Below are 23,491 nucleotides of genomic sequence, written 5' to 3' on the forward strand. Positions count from 1 at the left end.
AACGCACTCGCCGGTCACCATTTCTGGCCAATTGAGGCCTTTCATCGCATGAGATTTTCATCATAGGATCCCTACAGTGCAGAAGGAGGCCATTCTGCCCATCGAGACTGCACTGATCCTCTGAAAGAGCCCCCCAGCTAGACCTCCCCCAGTAACCCCGCCTAACGTTTTTAACAGTAAGGAGTAATTTAGCATAGCCAATCCACCGAACATGCACATCTTTGGACTGGGAGGAAACCGGAGCACCCGGAGGAAACCCTCGCACACACGGGGAGAACGTGTAAGCTCCACACAGACCGTGACCCAAGCCTGGAATCGAACCCGGGTCAAGGTACTGTGAGATGGACATTCAGACCCTACAACTGAAATTCCAACTGAGCTTGTGACTCCAGACTCTGTGCGATTCTGCCAAAAAATGTTGAAGTTAATTTGTGGAGGGTTTTTCAGGGAGTTTCCCATCACTATTCAATGACACTTTTTTGGGCCCTGGGGAGTTTCTCACTGGTTTGGCCCACACCTCGAATTCTTTTTTAAGCACTGGGAGCTGAACTGAGGGATCGGGCTGCCATTTTGAAAGGGTGCCCTGATCTCTAAGTGTGCTAGTGGGTCCCCCACACCCTCCACCCATGGGCAATGTCACCCCCACACACATGGGCACTACCCCTCCCCCCCCCCTACCTAAGTGAGGACACCGCTATGGGGTCCATGTGTGTCCCCTCTTCAGGCCCCTCCAGCCCTCCTTACAGCACCCTCTCCCTTCTAGGACCCTTACCCATCACCCAACCAACCTCCCGGAGGCCCCTACTTACCTGCCCTGCACTCTCCCACCCTTCAAACCCCGCCCACCCTTATTTCATGGGCATGGCCCCCTCGCCCCCTGGTATTCAGGCACCTTACACTGAAAATGAAATGAAATGAAAATGAAAATGGCTTATTGTCACAAGTAGGCTTCAAATGAAGTTACTGTGAAAAGCCCCTTGTCGCCACGTCCCAGCACCTGTTCGGGGGAGGCTGGTACGGGAATTGAACCCGAGCTGCTGGCCTTGTTCTGCTTTACAAGTCAGCTGTTTAGCCCACTGTGCTAAACCAGCACCCAGACACGTCCTGCCATCTTGGCAGTGCCATCTGGGCAGCTTGGCAGTGCCATTCAGGCACCTTGGCAGTGCCAGAGTGTCGGTGATGTGCCCCTGTTCCAGAGGGAGGGATTGGGAACCACCCTGCACTTAACCTGGCCACCCTGGGGTCTCCGATGGCTCGGGAGACTCCCCCCCCAGGGGGAATTCCGCCTCGTCCATGCTCTGTGGACCAGCACTGATTGGTGCCTGGCTGCAGCCTCCCTGGGGAGACGGAAGGTAGGTTGTAAGTAGGTTTATGACCTACTTCTGCGAGCGTCATTTGGTCCTGCCCTTTTGGGTGGGGCTCCGACTCTGACATCTCGCGGGGCTTCGGAGAATCCCAGGAGGCGCGGAGCCTGTCGGGAGGCTCGCTGCCATCCTCTCCTGGCATTCTCCAGCCATGTTGCGCTCAATCGAGATTCGGCGGGCAGTAAAATGCTATTAGATTGCACTGAGAGCCTCAGTATTTGACTACTCCTGAACCTGTCTTCAGCTGTGCTTGTCGATTCCCCAGTTCAGAGAACCTCATGAAGGTGTTGACTGCTTCCCACTCCGTGCATATCAGTCAGCCATGGCATGGTCCCATGTGATCCTAGCAGATGTCACCCTTGGGCAGAAGAGTGCAAGGAGGTTGCAACCCAAAATGGGAAACAAACAGAAACATACAGTAAAATCCCCTTACATAATGCAGTCCAAAACTGCTGCGCATTCAGAAACCACTCAAATAATTGGGGTCCACTTACATTTATTCACAGTAATTGATGTATCAAGAGACTGACAGATTTGTTGAGGAATTACCAAATACAATCCTCTCCATATTAACACTGTGCATCAAAATGACTGCAGCTGCATCTACGCTATATGGAAACTTGCAAAAGAACTGCTTGAAAGAGTATTGTGTATGTAAAACATTGTTGTAACATTATACATTTCACAAAGTAACACTGTCATTGTGAAAGAAGTAACATGCCATTACTTAGAATAAACACGATGAAAACGAGCTTTATTATTTTAATATGGCTGGCAAGACATACCTTGATATTTCAAATAAAAATTATTTCTGCCAAAATATCACACACCAGTTGATAGTGGCAAGGGGAATTAATGATGGCAACTATGACGTCAGTGCCCAAAATTAATGTTTATAGGTGGAAAGCAATGGAAGACTAATTCATTTGGGAATAAAACATGGCCCTTGGGAATTTAAAATATTTAAATAGTTCTTTACATTTCTGATATAGTCAACCTTGTTATAACCTTGGATGTGTTGCCAATCATTTGCTATTCTCTGCCTTACTAATGGAACCATTGATTAAATATGTAAGGTTCTACTGTTCAATTATCATACCATCTCTTTCCTAACATATATACAATGTATTTTCTTTTCTTATACTTTACCAAAGTGTAATATTTGTTCTTGCTTACGGCACATGCTGATAATGTTCCTTTTAATATATTTTCCTGACAGCAACCTCTCCGGATCACACATTGACCACTGCTCATTACTGATAAACCTTAATGGCCAACTCAAACAAAATATGGAGGCCCAAGTTGGTAGAAACAAATATCTTGTAAGTATCTTAATTATGATTGTAAGGAATGAATTATAACAAATGCAGAGATTCCTTGTTAGTTTTGGGTTTGGAAGTGTATATTGTAAGTTGATTGGTGGGCAAATTGGAATGGTCGTGACTACCTGCAGTTTATTGGTTTATCATGAAGTTAAGTTTGACATGAAATATTATTCATGGTTTAAAAATCTTCAAATACCTTCCATGTTAATTACTCGAATTGTCAGAAATTGTGTGTACTGCGTAGCTGGCTGGAACTGCACCAGCGCACGGCACCACAGAATGTTATTGCACCTGTGGCACTTTACACGCTGAGTTACTAACCTCAGCTAGGTCTCTGGAGAGAAGGGAATGTCAGGCCATCGATCAAAGAAAAATGTTGCAAGATTAACCAGATGGGGATGAGGGAAATATGCCACTGTGAACTGGGACTGGGAAGAATGGTCCCAGCAGGAACTAGGCATGGACCCAATGGGCCAAATGGTCTCCTTCTGTGCCGTAATGACGCTACGACTCTTCGTGATAGTGTTGTATGCGGGTGAGAGTGAAGAATAACTCTGTGAATTAAGGGAAGAGTGATTAATCGTTGATTTAAAAACAAAATAACAATGTTATTTAAGTGCTGGAGAATCCGCATTTGCAAATTCTCTGCAAGAAATATTGGGAAAATTCCCAATTTAGCAACATAATTCTCGAGAATTGGGCATAAGGAACTGAATGAATTCGCATAATGTTGGATCTAACAGTGGTGACAAATGGTTTTCAATCAATGCAGCCTCTCAACATGCAGCACATTTTACCTAACTTGATCTATTCTGAATTGTTAACATGGAATAACCGGAAGAGCCACAATAACTTATAACGTACAAGGGGTACACGATAAATTGCGCAGGGGAATCAATGCTCATATCAATCACGACTTAGCCCAGAAGGAGTTTGATTTGTTTGACGAGAGGCCCTGGTGATGTTGAATTGTCACATTTGGTGCTTGCCTACATCGTAATGCGATAATTGTGGTGAATTTCAGGCTTGATGTCACACACCAGCATCAACAGTTGGCGAAGGACCTTCTCCTTGTTTCGGTGATGGTTGGCCTGCATTGCCTGGATCTTCTGGCGTGTCTGATGCTCGACCTCCGCTGCCAAGTTACCTTGGGACCCCATAACCTTTGTAAAAATAAAAGGGAAAAGGAACTATTAGGACAAGACCTGGGTGGGACTCCGAAAAGGGAGCTGAAGCTCAAATTATCTAAAGATATCAAATTAAAGGTAATGATTCTTGCTGCGGTGGTTGGTGCTTTCAAATGCTCAAACTTCAAAGCTGCCTCATTATAAAAATAAGTAATGTTACATTTCTCCCCTTCTGTCCTGAATGCATTTCTTATAACTTCCACAAGACCTATGGGGCTGAAACGATTAATCTTTCCGTAAGCCTCGTGGAGTACGAGCTTCCCCGCTGAGGGGTGGAGACCCATCTGCAGGATTTTGGACTTGGGTCATAAAAGCCGGCCCGGGTAGAAGCTGCGCTGTTGTGCGCAGCCCGGGCTGCGACTTGAATTGTGTTTGTACATAGTTTATTTTGAGACTAAACCTTTTTGTTAAACTCTCTTTGTGACCACTAAAGCACTATTTGCCCTCTGATACCACAACTGAGAGATCATAACTCATGTATGGGTTTTGCGACTGAGTATGACAGGCTATTTTACTGGTGAGGCATCACAGTCAAACTCAACTCACCTTGAGTATCTGCAAATGTGGGAGCTAATGTTTCAGAATGGAGAATAATGTTGTTTCCTTACAAGAGTTACACCCAGAGTGTTAACTTACCTGTTCTCTCCACAGATGCGGACTGACTGAATATTTATAGTTTTTTTTGCTCCTTACCACATGTTTTCTCACCTGACATTTACAAATGCAGTTCCAACAGCAATCACTGGACTTTGATCAAGGAAAAGAAGATTAGTTGCCTCCTTAACCTCAGGACATTCCTGTCAATTGCAGTCCCTTTATTGCAGTTCTAACTTCACACAAACTGGGGCAAAACCAGTGCATTGGTTCACTTACTCAATAAACTCATTGACCGGCACAGATGTAATAGGCCAAAGGGCATTCTGTCCATGACTCTATGACTCATTGAGCTCCAGACTGCTTGAAACATTTCACTCCAAACTGAACAGTCAAATGTATCGCATTCATGCTTCGATATGCGAAGCAGTAATTAAATATTTCTGGAGATCTCGGTGTGCCAGTGAGATTACCATAGTTGCCCTGCGGCTATGAGAAGGTGGTGGACTGCTTGGTTGAATGACAATGTGTATACTGGTTTGATACAGCTGAGTGGTTTGCTTGGCCACTTCAGAGCAAAGTTAGGGATTCAACCACATTGGTGTGGTCCTGGAGTCACAGATATGCCAGACCGGATAGGGATGGCAGGTTTTGTTGAGTTGGAACATTCATGGACCAGATGGGATTTTGCAATAACCTGATAGTTTCATGAACACATTTGCTGACGCCAGCGTTTTGCCTCAATATAGTCTTCAAATTCTTAAAATGCCATGGGGGGAGGGATTTGAACATAACTTTCTCTGGATTATGAGTCCCGACCTTTTTTTCACATTGCTCACCGCTTCTTGCTTATGTTTGAAGTCCTTCTCTCTCTCCAGACGGTATTGCTCAATCTCACCCTGTGCTTCCTCCTTAGCTTGTCTCAGCCTCCGTGCCTTCCCTGAAACAAGAATAGTAGCTGTTCACTGATTTAAATCTCACTAACCTTTCATTTACACAAATCTGAAGTACCGTAGCCTCTCATTAACATACACTTGAAGTGTGCAAACTGCTACTTAACCGATATTCAAAAGTTGCAACCTCTCATTTGCAGTGGACTGATTAAGTGGACCTTCCATTTACTTTATTCTCTATATAGTGACTTATTAAATTGTCTAATTCTTAGAAAAAGGGATTTCCAATTTATCTGATTCTCGACTACAGTGGTGTGTTACAGTTCACTCAGGGAGTCTGAGTTGCTGAACTTTGTACATGCATTTGACGTCTAAGCTAAGGATAATGATGGTAGACGCTCCAATGTTCATTCTATCATATGACTGACCAGGAATTCCTCCTGCTTTTACTGCCTGTAGATTAATTCTCAACATGCTTGACTGAGTTATGGATGCACCTTCCTTGGCTCTCAAGTCCCAGGATGGGACTCACACCTGGAACTTCTGGCTCTGGGTCAGGAATGCTATCCACTGCTCCACAAGTAGTCACAAGATGCCTTTTTTCTGGAATGCAGCTGAACTTCTCACCTGCCGAGTTCTATAATTCAATTTCTCCACTTTTTATCTCTACATTTTAATGTTTTTCTCTTAAATATAATGATTGCCTTGAGTATAGTAGCCATTTGCAATTACATAATTATTTTTACTGATCTATTGACCAGTGGAAATTGTTCACCCTCAAAAATTAGAGTACTTCTTTTAGATCCCCAATTCAAGTGCATTCCAGTTAATACAGGGAGTCCCTTAATCTATCCAGGGAGATTTGTTTAGTAGTCACAGAGGAGTCCGGAAAGGACAATCAGACAAAAGGTTTATTACAAAAAGTAAAGTATTTACAAGTAATAGTTCCAGTCCCAGTTGTAACTACTCTACATCTGAGCTCCTACCTGCGCCAGCTTTTAAGGTCCTCTTTTTAACATTTTGAGTACCAAATTCTCTTTTTTCCAATTAAGGGGCCAATTCACCTACCCTGCTCATCTTTGGGTTGTGGGGGTGAGACCCACGCAAACACGGGGAGAATGTGCAACCTCCACATGGACAGTGACCCAGAGCCGGGATCGAACCTGGGTCCTCAGCGCCATGAGGCAGCAGTGCTAACCACTGTATGACGGTGCCGCCCTGGCTTTTAAGGTCTGGAGTTAACTATCCTGCTGAGCTCCCTCACTGGGGGAGCTCTTACTCCACAAGGTTCACGGGCAGATTAATCGGGTCGTCCCCGTTGGTGTCATGGGGGGTTATAACAATTTGTGAAGAAGGATTATTTTGACAAGACTATCGATTGTATAGAACCTCATGTGGAGTCTCCGAGGCACGGGTTGTAAATATCAGGTGTCAGTTCAACGTACCCATTTTATTGGTGGGTGGGGTGCGAGTAATTGAAGCACCACTATCTCAGTGTTGACAAATATATCAGGCTCTCGCCAGGACACACGGTGGCATAATGGTTAGCACTGTTGCTTCACAGCGCCAGGGTCCCAGGTTCAATTCCCGGCTTGGGTCACTGTCTGTGCGGAGTCTGCACGTTCTCCCCCTGTCTGCGTGGGTTTCCTCCCACAAGTCCCGAAAGACGTGCTATTAGGTAATTTGGACATTCTGAATTCTCCCTCAGTGAACCAGGTGCCAGAATGTGGCGACGAAGGGCTTTTCACAGTAACTTAATTGCAGTGTTAACGTAAGCCTACTTGTGACACTAATAAAGATTATTAGGTGTGCTGAATTTGGTCTCCAGATATTTTGAATTGGAAAGCCAGATGTGCAGAATAGCATTTCTGATTAATTCATATCAAAATGAGTAATAGACACTTTGTGATAAGAAGGAAGACTTGTATTTATATACTGTAGTGCTTTTCATGACCACGAGGTGTCTCAAAGCACTTTACAGCTGAAGTACCTTTGAAGTGCAGCCACTGTTGTACTTTAGGAAATGCAGCAATCATTTTGTGCACAGCAAGTTGCTTTAAACAGCAGGGTGACTATAATGCAGATTACCTGTCTTTTGTGATATCAATAGATGATTAAATATTGGGAGCAGATATTGGTGATAATTGTTGTGCTTTTTGTTGAACATTAGCAGTTAAAAGAAATGAAGACATGCATTTTATACATCATTCCACGTCGTCAGGATGAACCAAAGTGCTTTATGATCAAGTAAGTACTGTTGAAGTGTAATCACTGTTGTAACATGGGAATGTTGCAACGACAGGCCAAAGGTCATAACCTCAGGAAGATGACAAAGACTGGGGCAGTTTTCTTTCTCAGATGGGACTCAAAGTGATGCCCTTGGACACTGTCTGCTTGCTAATTACAGAATAAAGCAGGCCAAGAGGTTTGCCTGACTGTCTGCCTGACACTTTGATCTCTGTATACGTGGAGGGTTGAAGAAATCTAAAGCAATGGGAAGAGATAATCAATTAAATATACTATATAATTTTTCATGGCAAACAATTTTTTAAAACAAAGCAAGCTCAATATTTTCTCTCTCATGTTATCTTGTCAGTATGTCAGTTCACATTTCTGGCAGGCCTCCGACAGAACGTAAATCTTTTAATCCTTTTATTTCTTGGATGGAGGTTGTCACTGAAAGATATCATTAAGGGAACAGATTGCACACTTTTCTGAGGTTCATTTTCATACACAAAATATTCTTCATTAATCCTGGCTTTTATGCTCGAGGACACTGTATCTGAGAAATATAAACTGGCTAGCTTCGATAAATACATATTTCAGATGGAAAATGGTTTTGTTTTTAAATCAATTTAATTTGTCATCTTGTTTGAATGATCAATCTGCCCTATGCCAAATGCAAAAAAACCTAAGTCTTTCATGGTGTGATGAAAGATAGAATCAGACATCCTGAAGAAGCCATTAGGAAACCACAAAGCAGGTGCCATTTTAGAATTGTCTTATACCTCAAATTATAGGACAGAATAATCAAAAAGATCTTACGTTTCCTGGCCTCAGCAACCTTCTCTGCAGCTCTTTTCTCAGCATGGAGAAGCTGTTGTATTCCTTGTGACTGGCTGGCCATTTTATTTTCTCTGTTCTCTGTTTGCCTCTCCTCCCAGATCAGGTACCAGATGAGCTTGAAAGAAAGATTCCTCATGGTCCTAGTGCTCGCTAAAGCAAGATTACTGCTACAGATTGCAAAAGGCAGACCATATGTCTTTCCCGGGTGAAATTCCTGTTGGGCATGAAAGGCTGCAGTACTGTGGTATGCAAAGGAATATGAATGACATTGATGTCATCATTTAATCAATCTAACAATGCAGTTTTATACTCCTTTGTAAAAAGATTGTTGAGAACAATTGATCTGTTTAAGCTGATTAAAGGATTTGATAGGGTAGCCAGAGAAAAATGAATTCTTCTGGTGGGAAGGAGAGGGGGTGGAAAAGTCGAGAACAAGGTGCCAAATCTTAATAGAGAGAGGTTGTTCATAGGTGATGTCAGGAACCACTTCTTCATGCAAAGGATAACAGAAGTCTGAGACTTCCCCTGTTGATGGGGGTCACTCAATGTTGGAATTGATACATTTTTTGTGAGGCAAGTATATTGTAGGCTACAAAACCATGGAGGGAAAACAGGATCAGCCATGATTTAATTGAATGGTGGACTAGGATTTAGATATAGATCAGCCATAATTTAATTGAATTGTGGACCAAACGTGAGAGACTTCCGCTATTTCGATGGCTGGAATTATACGCCCATTGTGATTCCGTTTTCCCGCTGGCAGCAAAGCCCCACCTGCAGGTTTCCCGGTGTCGTGGGGTGGCTATAATGAGAAATCACATTGACAAGAGGCAGAAGTCAGATTCCTGCAGCAAATGAACGGGGCGCTGCCAAGAAACACGTGGCTGGGACACCAAAGAATCCCGTCCAATATTCTACTGGAATAAATTGTTGACTTGTGCTTTATGTTGACTCTCTGCATACCTTCAAAAGGGATTTGTTTGGAGGAAGAGATCATGGGCACGATTCTCCGCTCCCGCGACTAAGTGCCCACGCCGTCGTCGTCGACGGTGCGAAACGGCCCCGAGCTCAACCGATTCAGGGCACGAAAATGGGCTAGGATCGGGGCCGCGAGAAACTCGGGGGGCGTGTCGCTAAAGCAACATAAAAGCGTCGCCGCGTCATCCGCAGCCTAGCTCGTCACCCACGCATGTGCGGGTTGGCCGGCGGCAGCCGGCACCAACCCGCGCATGCGTGGTTGCCGTCCTCCCCGAGGCCGCCCCTCAAGAAGATGTCGGATGGATCTTGCGGGGTGTGGAGGAAAGGAGGTCCTCCTTCAGAGAGGCCGGGCCGCCGATCGGTGGGCACCGATCGGAGGCCAGACCCCTTTGAGTGCAACCCCGGTGAAAGAACCCCCCTCGCCCCCCCACAGGCCACCCCCCCAGCGTGCCCGCACTGTTCCCCCCGGCAGCGACGGCGGGAAGCCGTCGTTTTGAGCAGGCCGCTTGGCCCATCCGGGCCGGAGAATAGCGGGTGTAGCGGAGAATCGCCATTTTGGGTGTCCCGGGCGATTCTCCGGCCTGCGCCGCGCAGAACTCGACGGGGCCGTTCTCGTCGCTTGGGTGCATCGCGGGGAGGGCGTTGGACCGACGTCGCGGGGAAAAATGGCGCGCCAGGCGATTCTCCAAACCGGCGCGGGAGCGGAGAATCGCGCCCCACATCTTATAAAGGGTAGTGATTTTTACAGATAACACTAGCATGGTCAACATAATTGTTTGGGATGGTTTCTATTGCCTGAGTGAGCAGACAGGGATTTTCTTGATCTTGTTCCACTTCTTGGTCCCAATTTTTTATTTCCTGTATTTTGCTTCCCTTTTGCCACATAATCCCAAGGAGACCATCAGGTCCCAAGACCCTGTATTTGGTTGGATCCCTCAGCCACAGACCGATGCGTTAATTTCCCCATTCCCTAAAAACCCATACGTGTCTATTCTGTTCCCATTATCCTCAAAAATTTAAATAAAGTCAGGCACAATCTGCGCTTTAGAAATCAAAGTCAATTTAGGACACAAATAAAATGCACAATATATTATGGCAATATACTGTTCATCCTTGTACTTTGTTACATATTTTCAATAATCACAGAATTGTTAAAACTCAGGAGGCTATTCGGCCGGTCACCGGCTCTCTGAATGAACAATGAATCTGGTGCTTAAGATTCCAGCATCTGCCGCAATTTGCTTTATGAATCTGGTGCTATTTCCCTGCCTTCTCCCCTCTTTGGTACATGGCTGGATCATAGCTGCAATATGGCAGTGCTCATGATAACTTCAACTTCTACAGCCTTGTGCAACTTCTCATTTTGTAGCTGCAATTATCTTCGCTCTTCACCTTGGCTGTGCTTTATCTTAATTTTTTGATATTACATCCTGGGGAGTCGGACATCCGTGGCAAGGCTGGCATTTACCTGTTCCCAGTTTGGTTCACTGAATAGGTTTTAACAACAGCTTGGTATTTATATAACTTCTTCAATGTAGCTAACTGTCTCAAGATGCTTCAGCAGGAATAGATCATAGGGCTACCTAAAGGGATATCAGGACAGGAGATCAGAAGCACAGTCAAAGTTGCAGCTGCACCTTTTGTTGTGCTTAGCAACATTATCAGTAAAAAAATTAAAATATTAGCGTGCAGACTACAAGAACAGGACACAGTATAGAAAAGTTATGAATTTTTATTATACAAATAATTGAAATTCTTGTAAAACAATAAAAATCCAAAAACATTATATTGCATTTGTTCTGGTTAGAGTCCACCTTGTCCTTTATTTACAGGATTTGACATGATGATCTCTGAAGAGTATTGCACGGAGAGCACTTGCTGGCTACAGTAAATATAATACAGAAGTAAAACATGTATTGAAATATTTGCATCATTAAACAGAGGGTATCGGAGCTTAGATTTGGACAGGGTCCGCAATCCATTAATGGGGACCCATTCCCATGTTCCAACATTAATATTAAGGATAATATTAAGGATGTTATCCCTATTTGGAACAACATATCTGGAACAATAATATAAATCTTGGGTGGACATATTAAAAATATTGCCCTCTGATTAAATATAAAAGTCTGAACTACCTAGTCAAATAAAACTAACCATTTTTCCTTATGGGTTAAGTTTTCTTCCTCCCCCACCCCCCGCTTGCCAAAGATTGACTTTTCCTGAATGCACTGACGTTGGAGGTATGGTGCCTCGAACACTGGCAATATTCTGATACCAAAATTGGTATTCCTCACATGCAGGCACTGTCAGCAGATATACAAAATGGACACAGATGCAGCTGAAACTCACCCCGCTATCATTCGGTCTCTGTGCACATCGAAGCAAGAATGACTGGCCGACAGTCAGGAGCAGAAACCATGACTGATGGTTTGTATCTATTGCTAATCTGGGTGAACTGCATTGAACCCCTAACCATTGCCCATTTTATTCAAGTATTTTCTTCATCCCACAAACAGTATGTGCAAACATACACCCCCCTCTCTGTCAAATATCTATTTTCACACAGGGCTCAGAGGCCAACCACTAGCCAGAGTCTAGAAGATTTAAAATATACAAGTTTTTATTCAGAAGAATCAGCCTGCTCAACAGACCTTCACTCGAGGAGTCCAGCCTCATATCTACAGACAACAATAGGGAATGGGGAAAGGTCACCTGATAAATAGCTGCAACACGTAACCTTGCTCTTCGATCTTTCTCCGATACAACCCGAAATGATTGTCTGAAGACCACATGATCCAAACATGTTCTTCCTAAATTAAAGATCTTTCCTACTGGCCTTTTGTTCATAGCTTGATCTGGGCCCACCCTCAAGTCGTAAAGACCCAAGATCAAGTAGGGGACCTAAGTCAGAGACTACAATGGTTTTCTCTCGTCTCAGATTTTGCCATTCACCCAACTAAACACAAATCTTTTAGTGCAAATTTAGCAGCAGCTTCAATATGGCACAGAAAAGGGAAAGTTTTCAATTTCTGATAAAATCTAGGGCTGGCCACAAGTAAAAACATTTCATGCTGCAAAACCATTACAGGTGGTGGCAAGTCCACATCTCATGCTCACCATTAAAGTCAAGGAGGAATAAATACTTGTTGCACAGTGAGAGGATGGTAAAGAGATTTGCGAGTTTTAACATATTGATTTCAACTTAAAACCAATTTGAAGAAATGGAAAACTAGGATATCGTTAGTGGCGTGAGAAAGCGTTTCTTTTTCCCGTACAGTGGAGCCTGTGGTTCATTGAGACTTGATTCGATCACACACCCATTTGTTCACGGAGGTTTGTTCAAGGAGGCGGTCAGGTGACAAGAAACAGAATCAGGCTTTTATTTGATACGAATCTTCACAAACGATATGGATTCCGTTATGTCTAGAAGGCCCTTCTCATAAACCAAGTAGATGTTTTGCTCATTGCTTGTGTTTTTGGAGGTAGTCATAGAGGAATAACCGCTCGGGCCATGCCAGATCATCATTTTGTCCTTTCCCCATGATTTTCCATCATCATAACTCCATCTAAGTGTCAGATCTACACCTAGGGATTAAAAGAGGGAAAATGTAAAATTAATTCAAAGTTGTGCAAGTTGTAATTACATCGGAGGTTCAATATTGGAGACTATTTCCCTGATCTTGCTGGAACAATGGGCAGCACGATAGCACAGTGGTTAGCACTGTTGCTTCACAGCACCAGGGACCCGGGTTCGATTCCCGGCTTGGGTCACTGTCTGTGTGGAGTCTGCACGTTCTCCCTGTGTCTGCGTGGGTTTCCTCCGGGTGCTCCGGTTTCCTTCCACAAGTTCGGAAAGATGTTAGGCAATTTGGACATTCTGATTTCTCTCTCTGTGTCCCCGAACAGGCGCCAGAGTGTGGCGACTAGGGGCTTTTCACAGTAACTTCATCATAGTGTTAATGTAAGCATACATCTGACACTAATGAAGATTATTATTACTTTTGTGAATCTTTTCCTTCTCACGCTCCGCACAAATAATATTTTTGTTTTAAGTTGCTGGAAGTGTGAGTGGCTAATGGTGAGGCGAAGGCAATGGGCATTGGAAACTTGGTGATGGAGCCACCACACTTATCACCTTATAAATTACATTTAAGGACAAAGAGAAATAAAGAGAGTAAATTAGAGCCAAATCAGGTACAGAAAAGGAAAGGACGATTGGATTGATAAAAAGTGAGAAGAGAGACAGGAGACTGGGGCAAGAAGAAACATTTTAAACTTTAAAAAATCAATTTCCAATCTATACGAAGATACTTCACAAATTTAGAATTAGCTCCTCTCAACCAGCATCACTAAAATAGATAATATCGTCATTATCTCATTGTTTGTTGGACCTTGAACAGTGACTCCACTTCAACAGTGTATCATTGGCTGTAAAGGGCTTTGCGATATCCTGAGACCATGATAGATGTAGAAATGCAAGTTCTTGGGTTAGCACAGTGGCGCAGTGGTTAGCACTGCTCTCTCATGGCGCTAAGGATCTGGGTTCGATCCCGGCTCTGGGTCACTGTCTGTGTGGAATTTGCACATTCTCTCAGTGTCTGCGTGGGTCTCATCCCCACAACTCAAAAGATGTGCAGGGTAGGTGGATTGGCCGCACTAAATTGCCCCTAAATTAGAATTAAAAAAAAAAAAATGCAAGTCCTTTCCTTTGCACTGATGTAGGGAAACATAGAATGTTTATTCATTTGTATAGTAACGTGATAACAAGTTGTACCAACTGGATTAAGTGAATCTAATTGCAACTGTGGCTCAAGTTCACTTGAGCTGTGAATTGGAGCCGTTCAATGATTCACATGGCGCTTCACTTTGGCAGATGTTTCCTTGATTCACCTCTGAAAGGTTGGAAGATTGCACAGGGACGTAAGCAAGAAACATGTCGATAACAAGGGGAAGATCTTTAAATTTCAATTCAGTCATCAGACAAAGGGGGCTGGATTCTACGCTGCCGGGATTCTCCATTGCACCATCAGCGCACCCAACGCCTGGGGATTTCCCGACGGCATGAAGCTGCCATAATAGGAAACTCCATTGGCTGGCTGGCGGGACGGAGAATCCCGCCATCGGCGGGGGTGAGCCGCATCAGAAAAGGCGGCCGGGCGGAGAATCCCGTCCTGGATCCTTTATCCGATTTATCTAGAATGGTTCTAAGTGCTTTGCATGTATAGCACGATGTACTTTATCTCCATGACAACATATAAAAACAATATCCCCAGGTATCAGAAGTATCAAACTCACGTTTGGATGGGTTTGCAGGATTACTGAAGAAAACAATGTTGTCTTTGACCAAAGCTCCAGCGGCTACAGCCGGGTCTACCAGAGTCTCATCGAAGCTCACACTTTCCATTGGCAGGGTCTCACATGCATCATAGCTCTTCACTATTATCCTGCAGTGACAGTGGTAGAAATTCTGATTCCTTGCGTTAATCACCACAGAACCATCCGATAATTCATAGGGCTGGAAAACGAGAACACGCAAATGATATTTGATCAAAGCGAAAGAAAAATCAACAAATGATCACTATTGAAAGAAGAGCAGTGATTTCAGAGGAGCAGATTGGGCCGGCAGTTGTCAGCCAACATCAGGGGACTATCAAACGTTGAGTTGTCCTCCTTAGGGATCGAACCAGAAATGATCATTTTGATGGAGAAAACGTTTGATAGGGTTGAGTGGGGTACCTCTCTATAAATCCTTGGGAGGTTTGGCTTTGGGCATAAATTTCTATCATGGAATAGGCTTTTGAACAGTTCCCCGCTATAATACCCTGAGCTCAGGTTCTTTTCAACTGAATAGGGGTAACAAGACAGGGGTGTCCATTGTCCCTGCTTTTGTTTGCCTTAGCAATCAAGCCACTGGCCATTGCATTGAGGTCATCCACCAGATGGAAGGGGATAGAGCGTAGGGGGGAGGGAGCATAGAGTGTCCTTCGAGCAGATGATTTGCTATGAATATCACAGGTCCACTCTCCAAATTGGAGGAGATAATGAAGCTGCTCAGGAGTTTTGGCTCCTTCTCGGTGAAGCTGAATCTGGGCAAAAGTGACTATTTTCTGACTTGGACTTATCAATCAGGACATGGGAAAGGGATGGGTTAGAGAGTTTAACATATTTTTAATATAACTTTAGAGTACCCAATTCATTTTTTCCAATTAAGGGGCAATTTAGCGCGGCCAATCCACCTAGCCTGCACATCTTTGGGTTGTGGGGGCGAAACCCACGCCAACACGGGGAGAATGTGCAACTTCCACACAGACAGTGACCCAGAGCCAGGATCGAACCTGGAAACTCGTGAGGCAGCAATGCTAACCACTGTGCCCCCCGGGTTAGAGAGGTAGGTTTACTGGTTTAGAGAAATTATTTGAAAGGTTCTAGCTCCCGAGAGTGAACACGTTCAGATTGTTTCAGGTTCATGACTTTCTACGTAAGGAGCTTCCTTCATTTCAGGGTCCTGTCCTTGGCCGAGTTAGGGGAGGGTGGTAAGATTATGGTCAGATGTTGGGGATGGAGCAGGGTTCCTTGGAGGGAATAAAAGGGAAATGGGAGGGTGTGCTGGGTTTGGTTTTTAAGGGAGGGAGGGTTTGGATTGAGGTTCTTCACAGGGCCAATTTCACCTCATATGTTAGGTTAAGTCTGCTCCAGTTTAATTGGTGCACAGAGGCCACCTGACCAGGGCACATACAAGTGGGTTCTTCTCGAAGGTGGAGGATAGGCGTGCGTGCTGCTTCGGGGGCCGGTGAATCACACATACATGTTTTGGTCTTGACCCAAGCTTGTTAAGTTTCTGGGGCTCCTTTTTTGACAATGATGTTGGGCGTTCAGCTGGAACCGTGACCGTTATTGGCTATATTTTGAGTTTCGGACTCCCCGGTGTTGCAGAAGGGGACAAAGGCAGATGTCATAGCCTTCTCCTTGCTAATAGCTCGGAGGAGAGTCCTGCTTGGGTGGAGGTCCCTGGTGCTGCCTAGGACTGGGGGACCTGATGGAATCTTTATACCTTGAGAAGATCAGTGAAGGGTTCTACTTGAGATGACATCCTTCTATCTCCTCTTTCAGGTTACCATCAGCCTTTTGGGGAGGAGAGGAGGGCGGGGGGGCACAGGGTTTTTTTTTTCTTTATGGAGGGTTGAGGGGGGAGGGGGTGGACTGCAGGTCAGGTTGGCGGTTTGCTATATTGTTGTTATATTGTTGCAGTGAAAATCTTTTATGAATAAAAATATTTTTGAAAAAGAGAGAATCCCAAAGGTTCATCAACTTCTGGAAGAAGAAATTCTTCCTCATCTCCATTTTAAATGGGTGACCCCTTATTCTGAAACTATGCCCTCTGGTTCATGATCCCTTCTTTACTCTGGGGCTCAATATTTTATGGTTGTATTTCCCTTCCCCCCACTCCCACAGCATTGCCCACTCTACCATTACGAGAAACTCTCAGCCAGCTGAATAAAAGCTATTACCTGGTTCTCATCTGGATTGAAGTCAAAGAATTTTTTGGGCTGATTGTACGGAATTCCTTTCAGACTGCCTCCATTCCTCCAGGTCTTGCCGTGGTCGTCGCTGAAAAGACAGAATATCCCATCTTCCTCAATTGTCCCATGCCCACAGGCGATCAAACGGCCTTTCTTTGGATTGTACTTTTTCTATGGAAAAGAGTTTCTGTTAGCGTTAGAAAATGACCAGAACTTCAGGAATATGCAGGTTTTGCTTACTGGGACAGAAATCTGTCCTGGGCATTAGCACAAGGTGCCATTGAATTCTATGAAAAGTCTGCAATGAAACCGAGTATAGAGCAGTTTGTATATAAGCAGTTTGGTAGTCAATCCCACCCTGCTCAGCTACCCACCCCACCCTCTGAACCCCAAGATGAATTTCAAGCCCACAAAATTTAACACAGCCTAGCAATTACCACAATATTAGTAAAGAAAGGGCAGCACGGTGATGAAGTAGTTAGCACTGCTGCCTTTCGGCACCGAGGTCCCAGATTCGATCCTGGCTCCAGGTCACTGTCCGTGTGGAGTTTGCACATTCTGTGTTTGCGTGGGTTGCGCCCCCACAATTCAAAGATGTGCAGGGTAGGTGGATTAGCCATGCTAAGTTACCCCTTAATTGGAAACAATGATACTCCAAATTTAAAAAAAACATTAATAAATAAACACAATGCATTTGGATGTTTCTTAATTTGCTATTGTCGCTGAGGTGTTTTTATTATTGTTGCATCTGGATTTGTCTTCCAGTTGAATGCTCAATCAGGTCATTACACTGTTCTTGGGGAACACTGAAACTTTATTTTCATTGATGAATTTTTGTGCTCATTAGTTGAGCAATGTGGGGAGTGTGCAAAGGACCACCTTTCAAAATTTAGCATATCATGAGCCCAAACAACTCCCTCTGCTCTTATCCAATGTTCACACGAGTGAGCAGCTGAATGAAAGTTTTCATTCCGCAAAGCCATCCGGAATGCCAAGAGAGAATATCAAACCAAGCTAGAGTCACAGACAGACTCTCGGCGGTTGTGGCAAGGACTAAACAACATAACGGGCTACAAAGCAAAGCCGAACAGTATCTCTGGCAGCAGTGCACCCCTCCCTGATGAACTCAATGCATTCTATGCTCGGTTCGAGCAGGCAACCAACAATCCGCTGGCGAGTGCCCCAGCAGCCCATAATTCATGCATACCCACCATCACAGCTTCCGAAGTCAGATTGGCCTTCCTGAAAGTGAACCCTCGGAAGGCGACGGGCCCAGACGGGATCCCTGGTCGTGCACTCAGAGCCTGCGCGGACCAGCTGGCGGAGGTATTCACGGACATCTTTAACCTGTCCCTACTCCACTCCGAGGTCCCCACCTGCTTCAAAAAGACCACCATCATACCGGTACCAAAGAAGAACCAGGCAATGTGCCTCAATGACTACCGACCAGTGGCCCTGACTTCAGTCGTAATGAAGTGCTTCGAGAGGTTGATCATGAAGCGCATCACCTCCATACTCCCAGAACGCCTTGATCCACTGCAATTCGCATACCGCTGCAACCGGTCCACATCAGACACCATTTCCCTGGCCCTACACTCATCCCTAGAGCATCTCGAAAACAAGGACTCCTACATTAGACTCCTATTTATTGACTACAGCTCCGCCTTCAACACCATAATCCCAGCCAAGCTTATATCAAAGCTCCAAAACCTAGGACTTGGCTCCCCACTCTGCAACTGGATCCTCGGTTTTCTGACCAACAGACCACAATCAGTAAGAATGAACAACAACACCTCCTCCACAATAGTCCTCAACACCGGCGCCCCGCAAGGCTGCGTACTTAGCCCCCTACTCTACTCCCTATACACACACGACTGCGTGGCAAAACTTGGTTCCAACTCCATCTACAAGTTTGCTGACGATACGACCATAGTGGGCCGGATCTCGAATAATGAGCCCGAATACAGGAGGGAGATAGAGAACCTAGTGGAGTGGTGTAGCGACAACAATCTCTCCCTCAATGCCAGCAAAACTAAAGAACTGGTAATTGACTTCAGGAAGCAAAGTACTGTACACACCCCTGTCAGCATCAACGGGGCTGAGGTGGAGATGGTTAGCAGTTTCAAATTCCTAGGGATGCACATCTCCAAAAATCTGTCCTGGTCCACCCACGTCGACGCTACCACCAAGAAAGCACAACAGCGCCTATACTTCCTCAGGAAACTAAGGAAATTCAGCATGTCCACATTGACTCTTACCAACTTTTACAGATGCACCATAGAAAGCATCCTATCGGGCTGCATCACAGCCTGTTATGGCAACTGCTCGGCCCAGGACCGCAAGAAACTTCAGAGTCGTGAACACTGCCCAGTCCATCACACGAACCTGCCTCCCATCCATTGACTCTATCTATACCTCCCGCTGCCTGGGGAAAGCGGGCAGTATAATCAAAGATCCCTCCCACCCGGCTTACTCACTCTTCCAACTTCTTCCATCGGTCTGAGAACACGCATGAACAGACTCAAAAACAGCTTCTTCCCCACTGTCACCAGACTCCTAAATGACCCTCTTATGGACTGACTTCATTAACACTACACCCTGTATGCTTCATCCGATGCCAGTGCTTATGTAGTTACATTGTATATGTTGTGTTGCCCTATTATGTTCTTTTATTCCCTTTTCTTCTCATGTACTTAATGATCTGTTGAGCTGCTCGCAGAAAAATACTTTTCATTGTACCTCGGTACACGTGACAAGAAACAAATCCAATCCAATCCAATCCAATCCTGTAAAGGTCCTTCCTGGTTTATTCCATTATTCCCCTATTTCCCCTTTCTTTTATTTTTGTTGTTACATTTTTGATCCATGGATGTTTAATGAACCGGGACTTTAATTCAAACATCAAGAACCAGAAGGCTGTGCTGACTTAGACTGGTGATTGCCGATTAGCCAGTGTCAGTGATGATTCGATTTGATTGATTTGGCTTGTGGCCAATGACTGGGCCCAAAAGACAGAGTTCTGCCCAGCAACACGTGGCGATTGGATCGGATCCCACAGGAGTGTTCTCAGGTCCCAATTTGGTTTCATTTTTGGTTCTGCAGCTTTGATGGAGGATTCTAATTAATCCTCTCCCAAAAGATCTAGCTGAACTCTCCACAGAAGGCCACTGTGAGGGTTGATTTTCTCTCCAGTAAGTCTGGGTGTCATTCTCTCAAGACTGCAAAGGCTTGAAGTCAAATCACGAGCTGGAAGCCTCAAGAAAGAAGTAGGCCTGAGTGTGAACCTTGAGCTGAAGGCCCAGTTTGATAAAGTGATTCTCCAGAAGACCTGCTGCCTGTAAGTACTGTACTGAATTAATGATTCTGCCAAGAAGACCATCACCAGCCTGTTGTGAGGAAGGTGCTAAAGAACCACCAGTTGAAGCAAAGACTCTTGACCTTCATCCTTATTATGTTTTTCCCCTTCCCCTCACTGCTCCGTGTTTGTCTGTCTTGTGTGTGTGGGTAGAGGGTGGGACAGTTAAAGGGTATCTTGCTCCCGTTGTATTTACTGCATATTTCATCATTATTCCTGTTATAAATAAACAGTAATTATGTTTCAACTTACAAACCTGGTGACTGTAATTATTTGGTTGCTAAGGGTCAAAGAATTTGGGAATTTCTATAAGAATTATTGGTTAATTAACTTTTGTTGTGGCTCCAGGATGGGTGGGGCTGGAACTGACTGCTCACTTGCCCAGGGTGTCATAACAATTCTCAGTACTAGAACTCTTATTAATCTTTATCTGCTAATTTATTGTCATTTTGCACAAAAGTACGCCTATTGAGAGTTGGATTCAATTATTTCAGCATCTTTACAGTTCGCAGAGATTCAGCATCAGATTCTAATCCAGTTACGCTAAAAGTGAAACTTGGGTGAGTTTTCGCTCATCTCTGCGTGTGGTATCAGACAGAGGACAGGATCGACTGACACAACGCAAAAGCTTAACAAATTTTTAACCATTAAGCGAGTTACATGCAAAACCACTAGCAGTCTCTTTTTCTGCAATGTTTGGCACTGGTTTCAATATTCAATTTGCCCAGATTAGGCTCTATTCACGAAACTGGCCATCAATTCTGAATTGCACAATTCCACCGATTGGCACAGGAATGTAATTTAAGAAATAGTGGCAGGCATAGGCCATCCAGCTCTTCAACCCTATCTGCCATTCAATGGGAGATGGCCGATCTTCTCCTCAACTCCACCTTCCCACACTATCCCTAAAGTCCTCAATTCTACGAGTATGTAAAATTCTATGAATCTGTGTCATGATTATGACTCGATGGTGTAACAAAGATCCACAACATTTTAGAGTTTCTTATCAAAGTCCTAAATGACAGATCCCTCATCACAAGACTGTAATGCCCAATTCCTGACTCCCCAGGCACATGAATGACCCTCCCACCATCGATCCTATCCCCTTAAGAATTTTATGTGTTTCAATGAAATCACCCATCATTTTTCAAAATTTAAATAAATACTCAATTTCTCCTCCTCGGATAAAACTTCTCATCCTGTGAATCAGCCTTTGTGTACTCCAAGGCAGAATATCCTTCCTTTAGTAAGGAGTCCAAAATAGTGCAGAGTAGACCAGGCGTTGTCATACTAAGGCCCTTAGCAACTTCAGAAGTCTTCTTCATTCTTTATGTTCCAATCCCGAAAAGGCCAACTTATCATTTGCTTTCCTAATTTCTTACTGCACCAGTATGTTAATTTTTGTGAATCACGCACAAGGATGCTCCTCAATACCAGCTTAGTTATACCCACTCACTTAATCTGTCCCTATCAGTTTGCAGCATCTTTGTCTCCTCCTCACACTTTCCCACCTAGCTTTGTACCATCAGAAAATTAGATATATTACAATCGGTCTCCTCATCTTAAATCACTTATATAAATTGTAAATAGTGGAGGCTCAAATACATATCTTTGTGCTACACCACTAGTTATTAGCCTGACAATCTTAAATTTATTCCCAATCTGTTTCCTGTCCTTTAACCAATCCTCAATTCATGCTAATATATCACCCCCAACCCTGAGCTCTGATAACCCCTTATGTGGCTTTTCTTCAAATTGTGCTCATTGCTTAGGTGAATGGGCACAACAGTAGGCATATTTTAAAAGCTTTTCATCTCAGGAAACAATTAATATATGAACAAACTGACTGGCGTGCAGTGAACTAGTGGATGGAACCATATAGCTATAACATTTTTATTGATTTTAAAATCAGGTTGCTCACGAGTGGAGACCGGACACCCTTGTTAAAAATGCTTATTTTGCTGCTAAATCCCATTTTCAGCTGCATCAATAAAGCTCCATCAGGTTACCACTCTTAAATACATCAAGGAATATATATATTTTTTTTTAAACAGAAAGAAAATGAGAGATTGCATTTCATCACACTGCCAGAATGCACTGGCCCATCAAAGATTTCATGTTTGAGATTATGAAAATGCATTTTAGCAGAGGTTTGAAATGTAACCCAGGTGGCAGGATTTCAACTGTATTGTCGGTGTGAATCCCATGATTGAACTTGAAGTGAAAGCTTTTATTTCCTGTGCTTATCCAGGGTGTTTGCCAGTTCTAATTCAAGTATTTGAAAGCTCTACATTTCTCCTCCTCCAACTTCACTTACCTGGATTCCAGATCCAGGGCCAGGTGCAAACATCTTGGTGCCAATCATTTCGGAGATGTTTGTTGGTTGGCTCCAGGTTCTTCCATCATCCTGGCTCTCAATCAGGAGCGTGCTGGAAACATTACAATGATAGTGGTGGGCACATGTTGTGTACATGATAAAAATTAGATTCTTCTCTTCATCGACCAATATTACCCCCAAATTCAAACCATCAATTTGGGAACCATCATTGTCAATGAAGGTGGTGGGGCTCCAGGTATCACCTAAAAGGAAGACAATTATATGCGGGTAAATGTCAAGTGTGAAATACACTCACCCTCCAAGCATACTGCATCATGTTTTCTATTGTCAAGCCATAGATTCAACCGCAAGACCTTAATGCGGAGTCTTCTTCGACATCAAGGTAACATTTCCACTGTCCATATTAGCAATTGTTACAAGTGCTTGCATGAACTGGTGTTTATGCTGCTGTCAACACATACCCACTGAGGTCTTGGGATGGTCACATAGGACCTCATAAATGACATACAGGAACATTCAATTTCTATTTAATTTATTTACTATGCCACTTGAGTCTATAACAGTTAACTTGACTTTTTAATTATCCAACCACTGGCTATAAAAACGCATAGGGGGCTGGATTCTCTGCAGCCACGCGCTGAAATTACGTTTGGCACGGGGGGGTGCGGAGAATCAAATTTCCCGACGGAATCGGGCCCGGCGTCGCTCCGGCGATTCTCCGGACTCCAAATATCCGCGCATTCGTGAATTTTGTTGTGCGGCCGGGGAGCCATTGCCAGAGGCCTGCCCAGCGAACCTCCGCTCCCGACCGGCCGAGTTCCTGACTGTATGGAACATGCTATGGCCAGTCTGGACTCTCGCGTGGCAG

At 44.3% G+C, this 23,491-nt stretch overlaps 2 protein-coding genes across 3 annotated transcripts in view; both read right to left on the reverse strand.

The window, feature by feature from the left end:
• Positions 1-1,843: 1,843 nt before the first annotated feature.
• LOC140390492 (V-type proton ATPase subunit G 2-like) lies at positions 1,844-8,582 on the reverse strand. Of its 2 annotated transcripts, none has more exons than XM_072475664.1 (3): positions 8,409-8,582; positions 5,310-5,410; positions 1,844-3,852 (listed from the first exon to the last, which is right to left on the reverse strand). In XM_072475664.1, exons 1-3 carry the CDS (start codon positions 8,563-8,565, stop codon positions 3,679-3,681), a joined length of 432 nt encoding a protein of 143 aa, XP_072331765.1. In that variant the 5' UTR covers positions 8,566-8,582; the 3' UTR covers positions 1,844-3,678. The 2 variants fall into 2 exon arrangements, with proteins under 2 accessions (XP_072331765.1, XP_072331766.1); XM_072475665.1 differs by having other exon boundaries at positions 5,290-5,410.
• A 2,541-nt stretch (positions 8,583-11,123) lies between these two features.
• Positions 11,124-23,491, reverse strand: part of neu1 (neuraminidase 1) — a 39,932-nt gene continuing 27,564 nt past the window's right edge. Inside the window, exons 3-6 of the mRNA XM_072475651.1 lie at positions 22,603-22,865; positions 16,919-17,101; positions 14,706-14,925; positions 11,124-12,995 (exon numbers count right to left, since the gene is read on the reverse strand). Coding sequence (XP_072331752.1) covers positions 12,790-12,995; positions 14,706-14,925; positions 16,919-17,101; positions 22,603-22,865 — 872 coding nt within the window. The 3' untranslated portion in view covers positions 11,124-12,789. The remainder of the gene's footprint in view (positions 12,996-14,705; positions 14,926-16,918; positions 17,102-22,602; positions 22,866-23,491) is intronic.

Source organism: Scyliorhinus torazame, chromosome 14, assembly GCF_047496885.1.
Source record: "Scyliorhinus torazame isolate Kashiwa2021f chromosome 14, sScyTor2.1, whole genome shotgun sequence".
In the NCBI taxonomy this organism is placed as follows: domain Eukaryota; kingdom Metazoa; phylum Chordata; class Chondrichthyes; order Carcharhiniformes; family Scyliorhinidae; genus Scyliorhinus; species Scyliorhinus torazame.